Genomic DNA, 22,075 nt, shown 5'->3' with positions numbered 1-22,075 from the left:
AAGATCCAGTCATGTTCCAGATGACCACATACTTATCCATTAAACTTAAGCCTCATTTAAGAAGACAGATGGGAGACTAAAATTGTGAACCAAAAGGAAAAAAATGAAGAATTGATTAAAAAGGTTTACTGATAGTTTCAAACACAAGGGAAAAGCACAGAGGAATAGAATAAACAAGGTACCTAAGTTCAAAAAGAGAAGCTTAAGGACTGGCAATGCATCCCTGCCATTTTTGGATATAAGGATTTTTCTTATTTCTGAGATCAGAGAAGGAAGTTAAAACAGTTTCTTGGATCGTATCAGGGTAGTCAGGAACTCTGCATCAAGCATTCACTCACTCACTCACTCACTTATTCTACTTATGTGGTACACACCGGGGATACACTGACAAATTTTAAAAAGCCCTAAAAGGAGGTTTTACAGGGCAAGTGGGATGACAGAAACATTAAATAATCATCTTAAGAAAAAATTACAAAACAAGAAACTGCTAAGTGCTATATAAAAGAAATAAAGGATTAGACAGTAGAGTATCACAGGAGAATCTGAATTAGACTAAGGGCTCAGGTGAGATTTGTTTCAGGAAATGACATTTAGGCAGACATCTGAAAGGCAAGGAGGAATCAGCCAGGTAAAGAATGTGGGGATGCACAGGAATGAGTATGAGGTGTGGCCAGACAAGGGAGAGAATGAATGAAGCAAGATGAAGCTGGAGAAAGCCTATTCATACAGAGACTTAAAAAAAAAAAAAAAAAAAAAAAGACTTGGTTATGGATTGACAATGAAAGAGCCTTGTTTTACTGAATTCTGAAACCATATTCTCTCCTACTTTGTTGGCCACTCCTTTTATACTGCCTTTGCTGTCTGCTCCTTCTTTAGTCATCTTCTAAATACTGGAGTCTTTCAAATGGTCTCATAAGCCCTCTCTCACCAAATTCTTCCCCCTAAGAGTTCTTCTATGTTCATGGCTTTAAATATCATATTTACATCTGAGTTCCTAACTTACCTCTCTTGTTTTAAGCTACTCAATCCAACAAATACTAACTGAGCATCTGTTATGTATAAAGCACTGGTCCAGGCCCTGGGGATACAGCAATGAACAAAGCCTAATTCCTAACTTCAATGGCAATTATACTGGAATTAGAGGATATACAGTGTCGTGTCAAGACAAGCAGCAAATAAGCCAAGAAAGTAAATTTACGGTCCAGGAGATGCTGGTAAGAGCTATGGAAGGAGTGGACGTTAAGAGCAATGGAGAAAAAGAAGGGTAAAAGGGATGGGGAGTGAGGGGTATGGGAGAAGGGGAGTGCAGAAACTTGCCATTTTATACAGAGTGAATAGAGAAGGCTTTGCTTAGAAAGCTAGGTCTCAGCAAGTATCTGAAGGAAGTGGGAGTACTGCATAGAAATATGCAAGAGCATTCAGGCCAAAAAGACCAGCAATTTGTAAAATCATGTAAGTCACGTTTGCTATGTTTGAGGAATAGCCAGGAAGCCAGCGCCTATGGAGAGAGGTTTGGGAGGAAGGTGTGGTTGAAAATGAAGTCAGAGAGGCACCCGGATGGTTCAGTCAGTTAAATGGCTGCCTTTGACTCAGGTCATGACCTCAGGTCCTGAGATCAAGCTCTGCTAGCCCTGCACTGGGACTCCCTGCTCAGTGGGGAGCCTGCTGCTCCCTCTCCCTCGGCTTGTGTCCTCTCATTTATACATGCTTTCTCTCAAATAAATAAAATCTTAAAAAAAAAAAAAATCAAAATGAAGTTAGGGAAACGGAAGTTGAAAGAAATGGTGGGAGGCAGTGTGTGTGGGCATAGATTATATAAGGCTTTGATGCCCCATAAGCACTTTGGTTTTAACCAAATGAATTGGGTAGTTGTTGGAGGGCTTCCCCCAGAGGAATGACATGAGGGATTAATAGGATGACTCTGGGATTAGAATGCAGCAGGGAGGTGCAAAATCTGAAGATAGGGGCAGCCTTGGTTGGCTCAGCAGTTTAGCGCCACCTTCAGCCCAGGTTGTGATCCTGGGGAGCTAGGATCGAGTCCCATGTCAGGCTCCCTGCATGGAGCCTGCTACTCCCTCTGCCTATGTCTCTCTCTCTCTCTGTGTGTCTCTCATGTATAAATAAATAAAATCTTAAAAAAAAAATCTGAAGACAGACCAGTCAGGAGGTTACTGCAAGGGTCTACACTGGACAAGAAACGTAGCTTAAGCTAGGATGGTAGGTGTTGAGAATTAGTTGGAATGTGGATAGGTTTTAAGGGTGAGGCCAACATGATTTGTGATGATTTGGATGTAGGATATAAAAAAGGGGAACTAAAATGACAAGCTTTTTGACTTGAGCAAGAGAATGTTATTGCCACTTGCTGAAATGTGGAAGGATGTGGGAAAAGTGGGGTAGGGGAGGGATATTAAGAGTCCACTTTTGGAAAAGTTTAAGATGTAACTACAAGGGAAGGTGTCAAATAGAAATCTAAATGAGTGGAGTTCAAATAGGTCAAGGCTATAAACACCTGAGGTCATCAAAATAAAGATGGTAATGTAAAGTCATGACATGAGCATTTAACTAGGGAGAGTGAAAAGATCTGAGAAACAAGCTCAGGGTACAATGACTAGTGGTTATAGAGATGAGAATAGCAGCAAAGGAAATCATGAAGGAGGAGCCATTAAGTCAGGAAAACTGAGGGTGGTGTCAAGATGTCAAGTGAAGAAATTAGTTCCAGAAGGTTTCCTGTTGTACTTAGGATAGAGTCCAGAAACTGGACACAGACTATAAGTCACTTCTTTCAGAAGCTGGTAGCAAAATACTTCCATACAAGTCCAATCACATTAAAAAAAAAAAAAAAAATACAGAGAACAAAACTCTAAAAAGAAAAATCAAAGAGGAATTATGTCATCACAACTCATTTGTTAGTCTGTACCTCCAGATAATGTTCTGCCTTGACCTTTATAACTTCTGGAAATTTATTTAACAGCTTTTTTGTCTACCCAAAAAAACCTTCTTTAAGAGTAACAAAGAAACCAAATATCTGGTGGTATTGTGAAAGAAACAAATAATACAATGTATTCAAAAGCTGTTAACATGTTCCTATTCTTTGATTCAGTAATTCTTTTAAGAGTTCTTCTTAAGGAAATAAAGATGTAGGCTGACTGCTAAATGGATGCTCACTATAGCACAAAAAATAAACTAAAACTGGTTAATTTTGGTTCCTCAGTTACATTGGACTTTATATAGCCGACCCTTGGAAAATGTCAGTTAGAAGCCAAACCCCGCACTTACGACTTTTAACTCCCCACTTAACTACTAATAGCCTATGGTGGGACGCCTGGGTGGCTCAGCGGTTGAGCGTTTGTCTTTGGCTCAGGGCGTGATCCGGGGTTCTGGGATTGAGTCCCGCATCGGGCTCCCTGTGAGGAACCTGCTTCTCCCTCTGCCTGTGTCTCTGCCTCTGTTTCTCATGAGTAAATAAATAAAAATCTTTAAAAAACAAAAACTAATAGCCTATGGCTGGCTAGGAGCCTTACCAATGACAATGTCAGTTGATTAATACATATTTTGTATCTTATATGTATTACATATGATACTCTTAAAATACGTTACTTTTTAATTTTTTCTGTAATTCTAGGCTATGCAGTTTCTCTGTTTTTTCAAATTGTCACAAGCTCCAAAAATCTTCTATTTATGCAGAAAATCCTGCCTATAATTGGACCTATGTAGTTCAAACTCATTTTGTTCAAGGGTCAATCATATATACAAAATACTACTATGTTAAAGTGTCTGGAAGAAGGTTAATGAAGGTTTTTAACATTTACTGCCTTTGAAGTAGCAGCACTATGGGCTTTAAGCATTTTCTTCCTTTTGACCACCATTCTTTGATTTTTCAGGAATGAACGTATTTTTTAACAACTCAGAAAGGGTCTGTGTGTTATGAGACTCTTGGAGAGAACCACCTTGTTCCTGCACAGAGGATAATGTTCTCTCTTCGCCAAAAGTCGCTCCTGATTCGACTGTTGGTGCTTTACTCTCTGTTTCACTAACAGTTGTAGTCACTTCACTTTCATCCTCAGACATGGATTTAATAGTCCAGAGAGATTTTTGGCTTCGGATCTTATTTAGTAATTTTTTAAAAAGAATTTTTGAAGGGACTTGGTGGGTCTTTACTGCCAAGGGAACTAAAAGAAAAGAAAAAAAACCTTATTTAGGACCTGTTGTATACTAAGCAAATTATTCTATTATACTTAGTAACCACCACAAACACTAGTTAAGATAAAAGCACTTTATATCTCTCTATTTTTCACTTATAATTTAACAGCACATACAATTATATTTGACCCCAACTGCAATTTTACAACTAGGAATAATTTTCAATTTAAATTTAAATAAAGGCACCAAAATTCAACTATTTCTCAACAATATGCAACACCAATTTCAAGCTTAAAAATTTATCACAGAGAATGTTTATTCTGCTTGCTAATGATGACAGAATGCATATCACATAATTAACTGATGCAAGATTAGCATTCAAAATATGTTCTGGTCCTTGGGTGGCTCAGCTGTTTAGTGCCTGCCTTCAGCCCAGGGCGTGATCATGGAGTCCCGGGATCGAGTCCCACATCAGGCTCCCTGCATGGAGCCTGCTTCTCCCTTTGCCTGTGTCTCTGCCTCTGTGTATCACTCATGAATAAATAAATAAAATCTTAAACAAACAAACAAAATATGTTCTGTAAGGTTTTATACTCTATCCTAGAAAGGGGTCCCAAATATGGTTCTGCACTTCTTAGTAGGCTACAGAGGAAAACATTACTAGTTATAACCTTAAAGCCAGTCAGGTACTCCCAAATTATTCTATCTGGAAAAAATTTCTCCCACCTATCTCCATAAAGAGATATCTTCAGTTAAAAAAAAATCTTTTAAGTTATTTCCCAAACATCCCCCACCATGGGTTGATAATACAACACCAAAATTCAGCATAGTACAAACAACTCTCTAAAAGGACAAAAACTGTGTTGAAAATACATAGTTCTCTGGTTTAATCAAGGAATAAAATTTAAGAAATCCACTTAAGTTGAAAACTGGTAAATTCTAGTTTTGTCTGACATACTTCTTAAAAAATACTTTCTAATTTTAACTTACAAACAATAAAATACACAAAATCTAAGTGTACAGCTTGAAAAATTTTACATATACCTACGTAACACCATCCAGATCATTATGTAGAACATTACCAGCACCTACTAGGCTCCCTCAGGCCCCTTCCTACTCAATACACCCCTAAAGATAACCACTGTTCTAATCTCAAAACCAGTTTAGTTTTGTCTATTTACTTTTTTTTAAACTTCATATAAATATGGGATTATACTTAGGTATTCTTTTCTGCCTGGCTTCTTTCAATCATCATTAGTCTGTGACTCACTCATATTTAAGAAATTTGTTGCCAATATTTTAAAAAAAGGATTTTTAAAAATCAATGGGATTCTTAGATTCTTTTGAAAAATCAAGAGAGCTGGCAAGATCAAGCGAACAATTCCAAATGGGATCAGCAGGAGCCAGAAAGTAACTGTTCCTTTGGATAAGGCAAGAATTGCAATTCTGACAAACTAGAGATTTGAATAATATTCCCAATTAAAAAATTAAAAAAGGTGGGTGAAACAGTAAAAGTATCTTTGGTGATTTGATTAAAGTCTAAAGATAATGCTGAGCCTTCACAGGAATTCAGAATTGAGCATCTAACTCAGCCTAAAAACCTTCAATTATATGTTCATGTGAACAAAATGACTTTTCTGGGACAACTGGGTGGCTTGGCGGTTAAGCGCCTGCCTTTGGCTCAGGGTGTGATCCTGGAGGCCCGGGATCGAGGCCTACATCGAGCTCTCTGCATGGAGCCTGCTTCTCCCTCTGCCTGTGTCTCTGCCTCTCATGAATAAATAAAATCTTAACAAAAAAAACAACCAAAATAAAAAAAAAAAAAAAACAAATGACTTTCCTCCTATGTATATGAAAAGGATTTTAATGATGGAAATCTAAAAACATGGCTTTTTTTCTTCCATCACTCCCCCTAGTATTAGTCATTTGTTTGGATTAAATTAGATCAGATTTTCCTATTGGCAAATTACTAGCATTTTTCTATGAAATATGGTAATATTCAGGTCAGGAGGAGTTTTTACCGTCTGCTTCACTAGAACATATTGTTTCGGCTTCTGTCACCGGAATGCTTTCAGTTTCTCCTAACTTTTCTTGTTCCATTGAAAGGTCCAGTTCTTCATCTTGGATCTGATCAGTCACAGTGGGCAAAGGTTCTGGTTCAAGACGCAAAATCAGGTTTCCTTTCACTTTTCAATAAAGAAACAGAGATAGGTTTCCATTCTGAAATGACTAAAAAGAACTTCAGCATAAGATTTTAAAGGCCATTACAATTTCTAAGTCTAAAATATTAGGACCACTTTCAACCTGGGAACTTATCCCAACATAGAAACGGCTTCATCAATACAAATGTATTTTCCCACAAAAACACTTAAAAGCATTGTTGAAAGTTTATTAAAAGTGTCTTACTCCTGTCTGCATTGTACATGTCTTCAAAGGCAAATTCCAGCTCTCTCTGCCAATCTTCTTTCATCTCACTGCGTTTGTACGGAAGTTCAACTAGTTGTGGTGGCATCTGTGCTACATTCTGCCTCCGATGAGCTAGGTCCTCTTGTTGTAGCCGTTGGAGTTCTTTCATTAGTTTCTCCTGAGTCTTCAAGAAGAGAGGGACTTAGTCAACAACAGTTCAGTCACAGACTGCAGACAGTAACATTTACAGTAAGGGAGAAGTGGGGAAATCATGAGAAACAGGGACTAGAGTTCCCTCCCAGCCCCTCCCCCGTATTCTGTCATAAAGACATTAATTATATGTTCAAAAAAAATGAATTGAAAGCCAGATGCCATGTGAGATGCTAAGAACACGGTCTCACTCCTAGCCTAGAGATCAACAAACAGGTAATTAGTAAAATACTAATTACAAAAGTATTAGTATTACAAAAGGATAGTATGTTTAAACCACAAAGCTTCAAAATTGTCTGCTGCTTACAAATCTCCCTTCTCAGGATGGTTGTGAAGTGACAGTCTATATAAGCTGCTGGGGCTCCTGCAATGTTCTCTGTTCCAGTTCTCTCTGCAGCCACCAGTATGTAACAGTCCCAGGTAAGCACCAAGACCCAGAGTGACTGTGGCTTAACAGATATTTCTTGTTACTTCACACTCTTATGAATTCCCCATGATGAAAAGGGATCTGTATGTACCTCTTTAAGCTTAAAAAGTCTGGTTAATATGAAAGTTTAATAAGTACAGTGTTTTAGTGAGGTTATCTAATTAAATTCTGGTGGTGCAGGATAGTGAAGGAAGATAAGAGAAGACCTCTCCTCTCCTGAATTGAGGATGAGATAGACGGGGGTGAAGAGGATGGAGTTCAAGTAAGAAACAATAACTGGAGCAAGAGGCATGGAGATGAAGGCATGGGGCACTGAGAAGAGTACACTGCTCTAGGATACGGGTAGAAAGGGTGCGGAGGATGATTAAGAAAAAAAGATATTACTGGAGAAGCAGGTAGAGGCCAAATACTAGTTACAACAGACACTAGCAGGAAATAAGATCCCAAGGCACAATGGGGTCTGTAGCAAAAAGGCTCCACAGGGAAAAGGAAATCCCCTACCAGTGGTGAGACTGCAGGTTTTGATTACCATTCTCATGTAAGAGACACTAAGTCTACAAAAAGGGCAGAAAGCCTGTGTAATAGTGTTTGCCAAGTGATAATACACACATTACTTAGTCTTCTGTTAAGTTTTACAAAGTCATTTCTTTTACAATAAGATTCAAATGATTTCACTGAATTTACTTCAAAGTTATTTGAATAAATATACTATTTCTGGCTCACTGAAAGTATGACATATTATTCTACTTAAATTATTTTATAATAACAACTACTATCACCATTGACATTTGCTGTTAGTTTATGTAATTCCAGGCATAATTCTAAGGGCTTTATTAAATTCGTTTGTCCTCAAAAACAGACTATAAAACAGAATTCAGAGATGTTAGGTAAATTGCCTGAGATCAATCAGTTAAGCAGTGAGGAAGGGAGAAAATACCAGGCAGCTTGTGGAGTCTACCTTCTTAACCACTACACATACTGATTTATGGAACAATGTGTTCAGTTTATGATTGCTTTTCACATTTTTTTCCTATCAATTTAAGTCTTAGGTAAGAATTACTGGTAATAATTCAGACAATCAGCTATTTTAGTCATAATTTACTCCCAGTTTATAAAATCTAAAACTTTAAGGGAGGTCATGTATAAATTAGTTAAAACTATACCAAGGAACTTTAAGGCTTTTAAATTCCCACAGAAATACTTAAAAGCTCACTCTTCACATGAGTGTTTGAAACATTCACATGTATTAGTAAAATACAGAAGAAATAATTTGACTTCAAAAATGAATCATTTTTATGTTATCTTTCAGGATAAACATGAGAGAAATGAAGCTAAAAGTATAAAGCCATATACATTGTATAGCTCTGGGACAGTTTTTCAAAGCTTCCTGAGAGCTAGGATCATGACTCTACCTTTGAATCAAGACTCTGCAAAGCCAACAAATGCTCTGCTTAGTAAATATTTAATAAACAGAATCCTAAAATTTGCAGAGCACAAATGCAATTCATTTTTTTCAAAAGATTTTATTTATTTATTCATAGAAACGCAGAGAGAATGAGAGGCAGAGACACAGGCAGAGGGAGAAGCAGGCTCCATGCAGAGAGCCTGACGTGGGACTTGATCCAGGGTCTCCAGGATCACACCCTGGGCTGTAGGCGGCGCTAAACCGCTGCGCCATTGGGGCTGCCCAGAAATGCAATTCATTAAAAGAGAGAAGTAATTTCTTTTCAGGTCATTTCTGGCTGATTAAGATATCTAACTTTTAACAAATTCATCACTATAAAAACTTTTAGAACAGTAACAGACAATGTGAGAACTGATTCACTCAGTCTGAATTTGAAACTGGAAGTAAAAGTTAGGAAATTTGAAATGGCATGAGTCAAAGACTGTTATTTTCACATTCTTTGTAACCTCTGTACTTTGAAACTAGTTACTCATCAGTAAGTTCTAAAGTCTATCACTCCATCTACCAATAGTGGTCCCAGCCAGAATTCTTACTTGAGCCAAATGTATCTTCTTCATTGCTTGGAAACCCCGTGTGTGTGCCTTTTCATGCTGTTCCATTCTCTCCTGCGCCACTTGTTTTTGCCATTCTTCTCTTCTTTTCGCTTCTTCTTCAGCAGCCAAATGAGGATCTGGCTAGCAGTCAATTAATAACATTTTAGACAGTTTTAAAAATTGTGAAACAATGTGGTTAACTAAGAAACGACTTTAAAATCATGCTTTCCTACTTCTATAAAATTAAATAAGAAGAGTTGTATTTGTAAATGCCCACAATTACCAAATGCAGATATTATGAAAAATATCAAACTGTTAGTGGAAGTTTGAGAAGTTAGTTCATTTTATACCAGATTATTCATACCCAGTCACATTTCTCCATCGTTTTAAGAAACCTCAGTAAAACAACAGTGCCATAAGCACAAAGCTTGTAGTTTAAGAAACCACAGACATCAAAGGTCATTCAGGGAAGCAGTGAGATTTGTCTTTGGTTTTCAGTCAACATCTGCTGCTTTTTGACTTCAAATTCAGGAAGGCCAAATCACCAACTACTTTAATACAATTTATGACTTCTAAAACTTGTGCATAATCAACAATTAGTGGCTGTACGGTCAGCTGTCATTTCACCAAGCTAATAATAGCAAGTAAGCGGGAGAAGGGCACATAACCTAGATTTCCTATTATGCCTGAATGTTCACTTTCAAATGTGAGTAAGCATTCCAAAAGTAACTTTAAGTAAACTTCTTCTTATGTACTTTATATGTTGAAATTCTTAGGTGAAATAATGATGACTATGAAAGCTATCATAGTTGACCCTGAATATGGGTTTAAACTGTGAATCCACTTATACATTTTTTTTTCTCCAATAAATACATTGGGAAATATTTGGAGATTTGCAACAATCTGAAAAAACTCACAGATGAATCATGTAGCCTGGAAATATTGAAAAATATTAGGGTGCCTGGGTGACTCAGTTGGTTAAGTGTCTGCCTTCAGCTCAGGTCATGATTCCAAGGTCCTGTGATTGAGCCCCACATCAGGCTCCCTGCTCAGTGGAGATCCTGCTTCTTCCCCTGCCCCTCCCCCTGCTTGTGCTCTCTCTCTCAAATGAATAAATGAAGTCTTTAAAACTATATTGAAAAAAATTAAGAAAAGTTGGATATGTCATGAATGCATAAAATATATGTAAGTTATTAACCTATTTTATCATTTACTGCCATAAATACATAGAAATTATAAAGTTAAAATTGATCAAAACTTACACAAGCACAAAGATTCAAAGTCATAACTCCATAAAATTCACTATAGTACCTACTGTACTACTGTTAAAATCTTTTAGCCATGTCTTGTTGCTATTGCAGTGAGCACAAGTATTTCATCAGCCTAGTGTCACAATTCATCTCTCCATAAATTGCATATAGTGGTAAAAAGTGGTGTCTTGTGGTTCTTGTGTATTTTTCATTGTGTTAGTGCAATACTCTGAATGACATCATGGGACCCATACAAAGTACCACTAGCAATGCTGGAAGTGCTCCCAAGAAGCAGAAATAAGTCATTACAATACAAGAAAAAGTTGCATTGCTTGTTATATACTATGGATTGTGGTTGGCAGCTGTGATTGCCTGCCATTTCAAGATACATGAATCCAGTGTTAAGGAAATTAAAAAAAAAAAAAAAGACATTTATAGCTGTAGTTACAACAACAGATATGAAAACTTTGCACTTTTTACAAAATAAGTTTTTATCTCATACTGAAAACCCAGCTTTTCTGTCGGTGCACAATTGCTACAAGACAGACACGTATAAACTCTAATATGATTCAAGAAAAAGGAAGCCTTAAAGCAAAAGGAAGGTGAAAGATTTAAAGCTGGAAAATTTAAAACAAGTATAAGATGGCTTGACAATTTTAAGAGATTTAGCTTAAAAAACATCAAGATAACAGGAGCTACAGCTTCTGCTGACCAAACAGCAGCAGTTTCTGAGGTGTAATTAAGAAAATCAATGAAGGGAAAGGATAGATAGCAGCCTGAATAGGTTTCTACTGCAGAGGAAAATACTCTATAGGGTCGGGGTGGGGGCAGCCACAAAAGGCATTTATTAGTAAGGAAAAGAGACGAGCACCAGGGGTTTAAGGCAGAGGGATGGGTTAACTCTTGTTTTGTGCACACGCACACAGATTTATGATCAAGACTGACCTTATCTATAAAGCTGTAACCCTCGAGCCCTCAGAAGGGAAACGATAAACCTCAGCTGCCAGTCCTTTGGTTGTACAAGAAGGCCTGGACAACTAGAACCCTTTTTCTAGATTGGTTCTATAGGTGCTTTGTCCCTCATGTCACGTAGTACCTTATGGCCCTTGATCTGGAGGCTAAATTAGAGACGTTGTGTTTGGGAGCAGGTAGACCACTTCAACACCTTCAATATTATATCCCTGTTGAGCCAATATTTATGCAAATCTACGTAACACCAGGCAGAAAAACAAAAGCTAGATTAAATCAATACTATGGTCTCCAAAATATTTATAAATGAAATAACTCTTAGGAACAATATTTCATTTATGCCATGAAATTTTTAAGAAAAAAATTGTTTAGAAATTCGTCACATCATTTTAGGGTGAAGTAATAGCAGAATGTCAACTCTGCTTAACCAAAATTTTAAAGAAGAGAAAAACTTCAAAATATAATTCACAATAAACATATTCACTTCAAACACAATGATGTATATTAAGGATATGAAGAAGGTAAAGGGTTAGAATGACTGCCCAAACTTGAAAACAAGATTTTACAAGAATTTTTTAGGAAGACAACCCTTCATAGATTTGTGTTTATCTAAAAATTCAGATAAAAATCTAGTTGAAATAAATGTTATATTTATTATGTTGTTAAATGTTATATTTTATAGTTGAACTCAAAAGGTATATGAAATTTGCAAAAACTGTGAATCAATCCCAAGCAAAAATTCTTTTTAGAAAACATGTTTCTAAAAAAACTTTTCCATGAATTACACTCTGCAGTTCATGAAACAGTAAGTGATATTATTAAATATGCTATTTCTGCATCCTGTACATCAGACATTTGGACAGAAATCTTTTTAAGTATGACAGCAGAGTAAACTGATGAACTGTTTCTCCTTTACTTGTCTACAGTAAAGTTTCTGCTTTACTTGTCTACAGTAAAGTTTCTGCTTTACTTGTCTACTTCAGTGGGTCTCACAGCAAACAATACAGTGCATCTGATTGGAAAAATATATCTAGGATAAAAAATCCATTTTTTAAAAAGATTTTAATTTTTTATTTATTCATGATAGAGAGAGAGAGAGAGAGAGAGAGGCAGAGACACAGGCAGAGAGAGAAGCAGGCTCCATGCCGGGAGCCCGATGTGGGACTCGATCCTGGGACTCCAGGATCACGCCCTGGGCCAAAGGCAGGTACCAAACCACTGAGCCACCCAGGGATCCCCAAAAAATCCATTTTAACAAGTTCTATGCAACTGTCATTGACAAAGGAACAAACACAAAGAAGGCCATGAGTAATCTAGAAATTGCAAGCATAGTCTATTAGTTGTGTTTAGAAAGTAAACATAACTAAACATAATTCAGAGAATAAGTGGCTCTAAGTGGGGATATAGCAGGCTGACTGATTATCCTTCAGCCAAAGACAAATTTTATGAGATTTTAGAACTACTTTATCAAGATATTCAAGCAAAACACGACAGTACTTGTACACGTTAAAAAGGCTGACCGAAACGTAAAGATAGTTCATTTGCAGAAAGCTGCTAAAGAAATCACCAACCATGTATGCCAAGTGTGCAAGTATTTTTTATATAATACCTGCTGTAAAGATCCTATCGTTCTACGCAGAAAAGAAGCTAAATTATTGTGCACGTGATATAAGCCTAGATGCAGATTAAAATTCAGAGGTAATTTTGTTATCTGGAAACCAAACACATTGCTCCACTGTCACATTTTAAACCTGAGGCTTAAAAGGGGCAGATTTTTCTTAAGTAATAGTATAAAGAAAATACCAAAATGCTTTAGTTTGTGGGACTGTTTTTATAAAACTGCATTCTGACAACTGATCTAATCTTCATTTCAGAGACAGAAGAGGAGAGAGGTCTTCAGTTACTATCAAAGATAAAAGTTTAATATCTTACTATAGGACCATGCGTGGTACCCTATACTATGGCTAGGTAAAAACAAGTTTTTGTTCACCAATGTTACTTGAGAGAGAACATCTGTTTGGTAGTGCAAACTATAGTGCAGTAACCACAAAAGCAAGTTAGCCACAGACTGAAGTTATTATTTGTATGTTATAATAATAATTTGTAATAATAATTTACAATTTTAAACAAATCAAGATTTATTCTTATTTCTTAGAAGTTAATTCTACGGTTAAGAATACTCATCTTAGGTCTTGACTGAAGAGTGATTTTAACAACTGCCATTAAGCAGTTAACAAAAATGTGTATTTGCTGCATTCTAAACTCCACAGGAAAACTATATTGTTTGTTTTCCTAGTAGTCAAATATACCCAATATGAAAAGAAATTAAAATCCAATTACAAAGAAATAGCAACTTCAATAACAAAGATCATTTATCACTCTTGAGACTGGCAGTAATTTCTAAACCATAATAATCCATACAAGGGAATGGATAAGGGTATAATAAGATGGCCATTCTCATATGTTGCCGATACTTTTTATTTTTTTGGAGAATTCTTATTTTATTTTATTTTTTATAAATTTATTTTTTATTGGTGTTCAATCTGCCAACATATAGAATAACACCCAGTGCTCATCCCGTCAAGTGCCCCCCTCAGTGCCTGTCACCCAGTCACCCCCACCCCCCGCCCACCTCCCCTTCTACCACCCCTAGTTCGTTCCCCAGAGTTAGGAGTCTCTCATGTTCTGTCTCCCTTTCTGATATTTCCGACTAATTTTTTCTTTATTCCCTTTCCCTTTATTCCCTTTCACTATTTTTTATATTCCCCAAATGAATGAGACCATATAATGTTTGTCCTTCTCCGATTGACTTATTTCACTCAGCATAATACCCTCCAGTTCCATCCACGTTGAAGCAAATGGTGGGTATTTGTCATTTCTAATGGCTGAGTAATATTCCATTGTATACATAAACCACATCTTCTTTATCCATTCATCTTTCGATGGACACCGAGGTTCCTTCCACAGTTTCCGATACTTTTTAAAGGCAATTTAACAATCCATATCAAGTATCTGTATCGAATGTTACATAGTCTGGAACCAGTACTTTCTCTTCTAGAAGTCCACTCTAAACATACCTCAGAGTTGCAGACAAAAATGTACAAGATTATCATGTTTGCATTATTTACAGAAGAAAAAAGAAATGAACAAGATAACAATGGTTAAATCTATGATGAAATATTAAGTGCCTATAAAAAATTATGCTTTGAAAATTATGCATATATTTTTACATATAAAGGCTATAATGAATTCATTAATGGATTAATCACATTACTTTTTGGTGATGGAACTTTAGTTGTTTTTCCTATAGTTTATGTGTATAGTTTTAAATTTTTCACAAAGAACACGTATAGATATAACTGACTTCAATGAACAGAGAAATAAAGTGAGGATTGTGAACAACAGTAAGTCAATCACCTGCTTTGTGTCCATCTCTCTATTCACAAAAGTGCAAAGATGATGATAGGTGGAACTACCAGTTTTCACATTAGATGTTGTCTTTAGATCAATGTTCTGAAAAAGGATATAGACAATGGATTATTAGGTTAACAGTATTAATTTTCAATTAAAGCTTGACCGGATAAAAAAAGGAATTTTGTATTTAATCAATTATCCTTATTCATTTTTCTCTACAGCATCACATGTTATATTCCCATTACTCTGGAATACAGGTTTAAAAGCTAGAGTATACAAGAATACTAACTCCGTGATGCTGTACAGTTTATTACATCGTTCTATACTGAGAGAGAGTAAGACAAAAACAAGCAGACACAATGGGTGAAGCCCGACTGGATTCTGGTTTAAAAAAGAAAGAAGTTGTAAAATAAAACAGTTTAGGGACAACTGGGGAATCTTGATTATGGACTGTATATAAAGAAACCAATGTTAATTTCCTTAGTGTGGTACTGTGGTTGCATAAGAGAAAATCCTTATAAGGAGCATAATGAAGCACTCAGGATGAAATGTCATCTCTACAATTTACATTCAAATATATACAGTCATATAACTATTTGAAATCTATACACATGTAGAGATGTAAGCAGCTACTCATTGTACTTTCCTTTTAACTTCTCTGTATTTTAAAATTCTTCACAATAAAAAACCTACAACTACACATTTGCACATAATTCATATTTGCCAAATCACTTACACAGATAATACTCTGCTTTATGTAAATATTTGACTTGACTTGTTAGGAACATTAGGAATTACAATAAAGGTCACCAAAAAGCATCATGGATAAACTACTGCTTGCCTTTTAACACCATAGTGAGGGACTGACTGAAATCTGACTCTCCCATTTGAATCTTGTTGGATCAAATGTGGCGTGGCAGATGGCTCCACATAAAAGGGAAGGCTGATAAAATCAAAGGCTTAAGAGGGCAATATCTGGTACTTATGTTGATCTTACATACATAAAATATACTTGTATATATAATGAAATTAGATATCCCCTGTTTATGGTTTTTTTTTCACTTCTACTTTTTAGATTAAAACAATTAAAAAAAAATTTTTAAAAATAAAATAAATAAAACAATTATGTAATTGTGATAATCACCCAAACAGCCATTTCAATAACTACAACAAGCTACTGTAAAACAAAAGAACACCTTTTAAAAATAATTTCCACTTTACTTAATGTTTTCCCAAAAAATAAGCCCCAGGTCACAAAAGCACACAAATTACTCACATAGAGAAATAGATTTCTCATACACTTTATGTATAACCTGGTATAAATTTATCTGAACCTAACTTCTTTACCTACAAAATAGTAACAATTTACAACACTCAAATCTTGAAAGTGGAAAAAGTTGATAGGGCAAATAAACTAGATTTTTTTCCCCCAAGAGATAAAGATAAAAAAGGCCATTTCTAATTTTTTAAAAATAAAAAACATAGTTTTTGAACCTAAAAAACACTAAGACAATTGGTGAAAACTGAAAATAGACTATTAGACATCAGGAATATTAGTGCTGGGCTTTAAAGAAAAAGTACTTATACATCAAAAATACATATTAAAGAATGGGCAAAATGATACCTAGCATTATTTTTTTTTCTAGCATTATTTTTAAGTACTCCAGACATATTCATGTGTTACCTATAAACTTAAAAATTAAGTTTAAACAAATGATATTTTGACCTGCACTCTGAATTCTAATAGTAAAGAGGAATTATTACAATCTAGTTCTTCTCAACACTCAAAGAAATTCACCTCAAAAAGACTTGGAGGTGGTGGTGGCAGACTTGTAATTTTGGCAGATCTCTTTTTTTCCACAATCAGTGCTTCCTTTCGAGCTGCTATATGCCTTGAAAAACAAGAGATGTCCTAAATTAGTCCCTCAAGTAATATTATAGCACAACCCTCAGGGTCTGAAATACAGAAGCCACAGGATCTAAGAAATGCTCCAGTTTGATCCCACAAGCTCAAAATGCTGTTTAATAACAGTCTACATACACTGAACACAAAAGAAAATGTTTACCAAGTAAAAGAAGTATATCTTTAAAGACATAAAGCCCTACAGTGAAATTGACCCAACACTAACATTTCTTTATTTAGAATAGTATAGGTAAAAAACTAGAAATGTTGATAAAGATGGGCCACTGTACAGAATGAGCACTGCTGACTAGTAACAGGCTCCATCATCTTTACAACATGCAAAAATGATTTGCCAAGAGCCTAAACCTCTTTTCATGTTCTTAATTGCACTGATTATTCTTTCTTTTTTTTCACACCTAAGGCAGACAGATTTGGGGGGGACGTGCATTTTGAACTAGCCATATATTTCTACAGAAACTAAGTAATTGCTGAAGTCATAGGAGAAGAGAAAGTTTATGTGTTACTTTGTGCACCTAGGTAAACCACACCTCTACCACATTATTACTAAACCAAGTTTAACAAACCAATGGATATACCATATGACTTATATTTAAACCTGCTTAAACAGAATCCAATGTACTCTCTACTTCTAGCCATATCAAATTTCAGTGGAAAATGTGGTAAAAAATCATTATGACTTTACCAGGTTTTTTGTTTCATTAGTTCTTCTTTTTTATTTTTCTGTAATTTCAGAGCCTCTTTGTGCCTCATTTCGGCTTTTCTTTTTCTTTCTGCTGCCCGTCGGGCCAGAGCATTCAAATCAGGTTCCTAAAAATGCATATTATTTAAAATGTTATATTAAACAAGATTAAAATGCCTAACATAGAAATAATAAAATGTGCCTCTCCAGTCAAGGCACAATCATGAAGATATTCAAATGACAGGTTTGGGAAAAGCTGCATTAAAGCATAAAGTTAATGGTGGCATAAAAAATCAAATGTCACAACCTAAGGCTATTACTAAAAATACAGATTAAACCCAGGAATCAAGGAACATATTTCATTGTCACATACTTTAAAAATATTTATTTTCCTCACTAATTGTTGATATCAAAGACCTGCCTTCTCTGGAACCAGGTTATTTGTTTTGTGCGACTATCCCTGGGTCCACAATCTAGTCTTTTCCAAACATAATTCACAATAAACAACACATGGTCAGTGAACAGTCTTAAAGTTCTATTTTGTCTCTCTGAAAGTCATCAAAGAATTTTTACTATTTGTGAACAAAGTCCAAATATATACACATTCAACTATACATGTTTTAGAGTTATGAGGAATTATAATAAAATGGGAAATCTGAATTCACCCCAATGGATCTGTCCCAAATGCTTGAAACAAACAACTTCTAATTCAGAAAATTATTTTATTTACCCAGATAGTGATTCACCCCAATGGACCTGTCCAAAATGCTTGAAACAATCAACTTTTTAAAAAAATACTTTATTTATTCATTCATGAGAAACACAGAGAGAAAGAGGCAGAGACATAGGCAGAGGGAGGAGCAGGCTTCATGCAGGAAGCCTGACATGGGACTCGATACTAGGTCTCCAGGATCACGCCCTGCGCTGAAGGCAGTGCTAAACCGCCGAGCCACCCAGCTTGCCCAAAACAATCAACTTCTGATTCAGAAGGTTATTTTATTTACCCAGATAGTTAAGGACTGGAAGAGAATAACTGCAGTTTAAACACCATATGAACGCAGATTTTACCTGACATGACTCTTACTAGGAAATACATCTAGCAGCACTATTGAATTATATTAATATACAAAAAAAATTGAGGCAGGTCTGCCAGACAATCCTGACTTGGAGCATCCCTGAACTCCAGCCTGTTCCAGTTTAGTCATCTTGCCAATATGGCCCCAGCAGAGACATCTGAGACCTCTGGTCCATGCCCAAGCCCAATCTGGTTGTCCCACCAGGGTGATCCCTTAGTGTAGCACACCAGGGTCCTGTCCCACAACTGTACCAGCCCCTGCTGGCTAGCCAAAGCTACCAGGCACACTCAGTCTACAATAGGGACATTCCTACATAAGGCCACTCCCTCAAGACCAGGAGAGGGAGCTGTTCCACTTAACTCTCAGAAATAAACATAGAAAGTCAGACAAAATGAGGAGACAGAGGAATATGTTCCAAATGAAAGAACAAGGCAAAACCACAGTAAAGGAACTAAACAAAATGGAGTTAGGCAATATATCTGGTAAAGAGTTATAAGTAATGATGAGAAAGATGCTCACCAAATTTAAGAGTGGATGAATTCAGTTAGAACTAAGACAAAGAGAGAGAAAATATAAAAAAGAACCAGTCAGAGTTGAAGAATACAATAACTGAAATGAAAACTACACTAGAGGGAGTCAATAGTAAGTGGAAGGATACAGAAGAATGAATTACTGAGCTGGAAAACAGGGTGGTGGAAAGCACCCAAGCTAAACAGCAAAAATAAAATATAATGATAATAATTTTATTTTATTTTATTTTTTATTTTTTTTAAAGATTTTTATTTATTATTTATTCATAGACATAGAGAGACAGAGAGAGAGAAAGAGAGAGAGAGAGGCAGAGACACAGGCAGATGGAGAAGCAGGCTCCATGCCGGGAGCCCGACACAGGACTCGATCCTGGGACTCCAGGATTGCTCCCTGGGCCAAAGGCAGGTGCCAAACTGCGGAGCCACCCAGGGATCCCCCGATAATAATTTTAAAAACGAATAGATTAAGGGACCTAAGACACTACCAAGTTTAATAGCATTCGTGTTATAGGGATCCCAGAGAAGAATAAAGGCGCAGAAAATGTGAAGAAACAACAGCTGAAAACTTTCCTAACCTAGGAAAGTAAACAGACTTCCCGGTCCAGGAAGGACAGGGAGGACCTAACACCATGAAACCAAGGAGGCTCACCCCAAGACACAGAATTAGAATGTGTCTAAGCCAGGGTAACAATATCTATTATCAAACAAAACAGACCTTAAAACAGACTATACCAAGAGACAAAGGCACTACATGATAGAAAGGGATCAATCTGACAAGAGGCTATAACAATGGTAAATATCGAGGCACCTAACATAGGAACACCTAAATATATAAAGCAAATATTAACAGACATATGGGGAGAAAGTGACACTAATACAATAACAGTAGGGGACTCTAACAGCCACTTACATCCACAGATCATTCAGATAGATGGACTCAAAATATACAGTGATTACATTCCATCAAAAAAACCAAACCAAAACAAAACAAAAAAACAGAAAACAAAAGCAGAATACATTCTTTTTGAGTGCACATGGAACATCCCCCAGGATAGATTACATGTTAGGCCACAAAACAGTTTCAATAAACACAGTAAGTCAAACCATATCAAGAGCTTTTCTGACCACAACAGTATGAAACTAGAAATCAATTACAAGAGAAAAAATGACAAAAAACAAACACATGGAAAAACAACATGCTATCAACAACAAGTGGGTAACAAAGAAATCAAAGAAGAAATAAAAAAAATACTAGAAACAAATGAAAATGGAAACAATGGTTCAAATTCTTTGGGATGCAGCAAAAGCAGTTCTAAAAGGAAAGTTTATAGCAATATAGGCCTCTATCAAGAAACAAGAAAAATAAAAAAAAAAAAAAAAAAAAGAAACAAGAAAAATTTCATATAAATAACCAATTTTACACCTAAAGAACTAAAAAACCAAAAGCAGCAAAGCCCAAAGTTAGTAAAAGAAATAAAGATCAGAGTGGAAATAAATGAAATAGAGATTAAAAAAAAAAAAAAAAAACCTGTATCAATGAACCAAGCAGGTTCTTTGAAAAACAGCTTGGTAGACTCATCAAGAAAAAAGAAAGATCATTCAAATAAAATTTGAAAGAGAAGTTACACCACAGAAAAACAAAGGATTAGAAGAGATTGCTATGAAAAATGATACACCAACAAACTGGGCAACCTAGAAAAAATGGATAAATTCCCAGAAACAATCAATTGTCCAAGACTGAATCAGGAAGAAATAGAAAATATGAACAGATTGATTACTCATAATAAAATTGAGTCAATAATAAAAAAAACTCCCAACAAATAGAGGTCCAGGACCAGATGGCTTCCAGTGAATTCTACCAAACATTAAAAAAAAAGTTAATACTGACCCTTTCTTAAGCTATCTCATAAAATAGAAGAGGGAGGAATGTTTCTAAATTCATTCTACAAGGCCATAATAACCCTGATACCACAACCATAGAGAAATTGCAGAAAAAGAAAATCAAAAAAAAAAAAAAAAGGAAAATCACAGGCCAATATCCCTGATGAACATAGATGCAAAAATCCTCAACAAAATAGTGAGCAAACTGAATTCAACAATATATTAAAAGGATCACTTACCACAATCAACTACAATTTAGTCTACGAATGCAAGGATGGTTCAGAAACCACAACTCAATTAATGAGACACACATTAACAAAACGAAGGGCAAAAACCATATGATCGATTTCAACAGATGAAGGAAAAGCATTTGACTCAACAACAACCATTCATGATAAAAACCCTCAACAAAATGAGTGCAGAGGGAACATATCTCAAAAAAATTAGGCATTTATGAGAAACCCACAGTTAACATCATACTCAATGGTGAAAAGTTGAAAGCTCTTCCCCTGAGATCAGAAACAAGACAAGGACGTCTCCTCTATTATTCAACATAGTACTGGAATTCCTAGCAACAAATCACACAAGAAATAAAAGGCATCCAAACTGGAAAGGAAGAGGTAAAACTGTTACTATTTGCAGACGACATGGCTTTACATACAGAAAACCCTGAAGACTCAACCAAAAAGCTATTACAATAAATTCAGTAAAGTTGCAGACACAAAATTAATATGCAGAAGAAATCTGTAGCACTTCTATACATTAATAACAAAGCAGAAAGAGAAATTAAGAAACAATCCCATTTACAATTACACCACAAGGAATAAAAATACTCAGGAATAAATTTACCCAAGGCGAAAAGACCTGTACTCTGAAAATTAAAAAACACCGATGAAAGAAATTGAAGATGATACAAATAAATGGAAAGATAATCAAATGTTCACAGATTGGAATATTGTTAAAATGTCCATACTATCTAAAGCAACCTACAGGGCAGCCCCGGTGGCGCAGCGGTTTAGTGCCGCCTGCAGCTCGGGGTGTGATCCTGGAGACCCGGGATCAAGTCCCGCGTCGGGCTCCCTGCATGGAGCCTGCTTCTCTCTCTGCCTGTGTCTCTGCCTCTCTCTCTCTATCATAAATAAATAAAAATTAAAAAAATAAAATAAAATAA

At 35.9% G+C, this 22,075-nt stretch overlaps 1 protein-coding gene and 1 long non-coding RNA gene across 7 annotated transcripts in view; one reads left to right on the top strand and one right to left on the bottom strand.

Moving 5' to 3' along the window:
* Positions 1–22,075, bottom strand: part of CEP295 (centrosomal protein 295) — a 53,152-nt gene that overhangs the window by 23,451 nt on the left and 7,626 nt on the right. For 4 of the 6 annotated variants that reach the window (XR_012015861.1, XM_072795006.1, XM_072795008.1 and 1 more), the window contains exons 4-10: positions 17,421–17,545; positions 16,613–16,706; positions 14,818–14,913; positions 9,182–9,322; positions 6,547–6,730; positions 6,162–6,326; positions 3,948–4,169 (exon numbers count right to left, since the gene is read on the bottom strand). Coding sequence is in view for 5 of the 6 variants with exons in the window: in XM_072795006.1 (XP_072651107.1) it covers positions 3,948–4,169; positions 6,162–6,326; positions 6,547–6,730; positions 9,182–9,322; positions 14,818–14,913; positions 16,613–16,706; positions 17,421–17,545 (1,027 nt within the window). In the remaining variant the exon portion in view is untranslated. Of the gene's footprint in view, positions 1–3,947; positions 4,170–6,161; positions 6,327–6,546; positions 6,731–9,181; positions 9,323–14,817; positions 14,914–16,612; positions 16,707–17,420; positions 17,546–22,075 lie in introns of those variants that run through there. The other 2 variants (XM_072795009.1, XM_072795010.1) reach the window with 2 other exon arrangements.
* On the top strand, positions 6,910–8,607 carry LOC140615162 (uncharacterized). The gene is made up of 3 exons (XR_012015911.1): positions 6,910–6,972; positions 7,080–7,176; positions 8,493–8,607. It is a non-coding gene; the product is annotated as an uncharacterized lncRNA (long non-coding RNA).

Source organism: Canis lupus, chromosome 23 (assembly GCF_048164855.1).
Source record: "Canis lupus baileyi chromosome 23, mCanLup2.hap1, whole genome shotgun sequence".
Taxonomy (NCBI): Eukaryota; Metazoa; Chordata; class Mammalia; order Carnivora; family Canidae; genus Canis; species Canis lupus.
The sequence above is the reverse complement of the archived record's forward strand: the minus strand, read 5'-3'. Positions and strand labels throughout refer to the sequence as shown.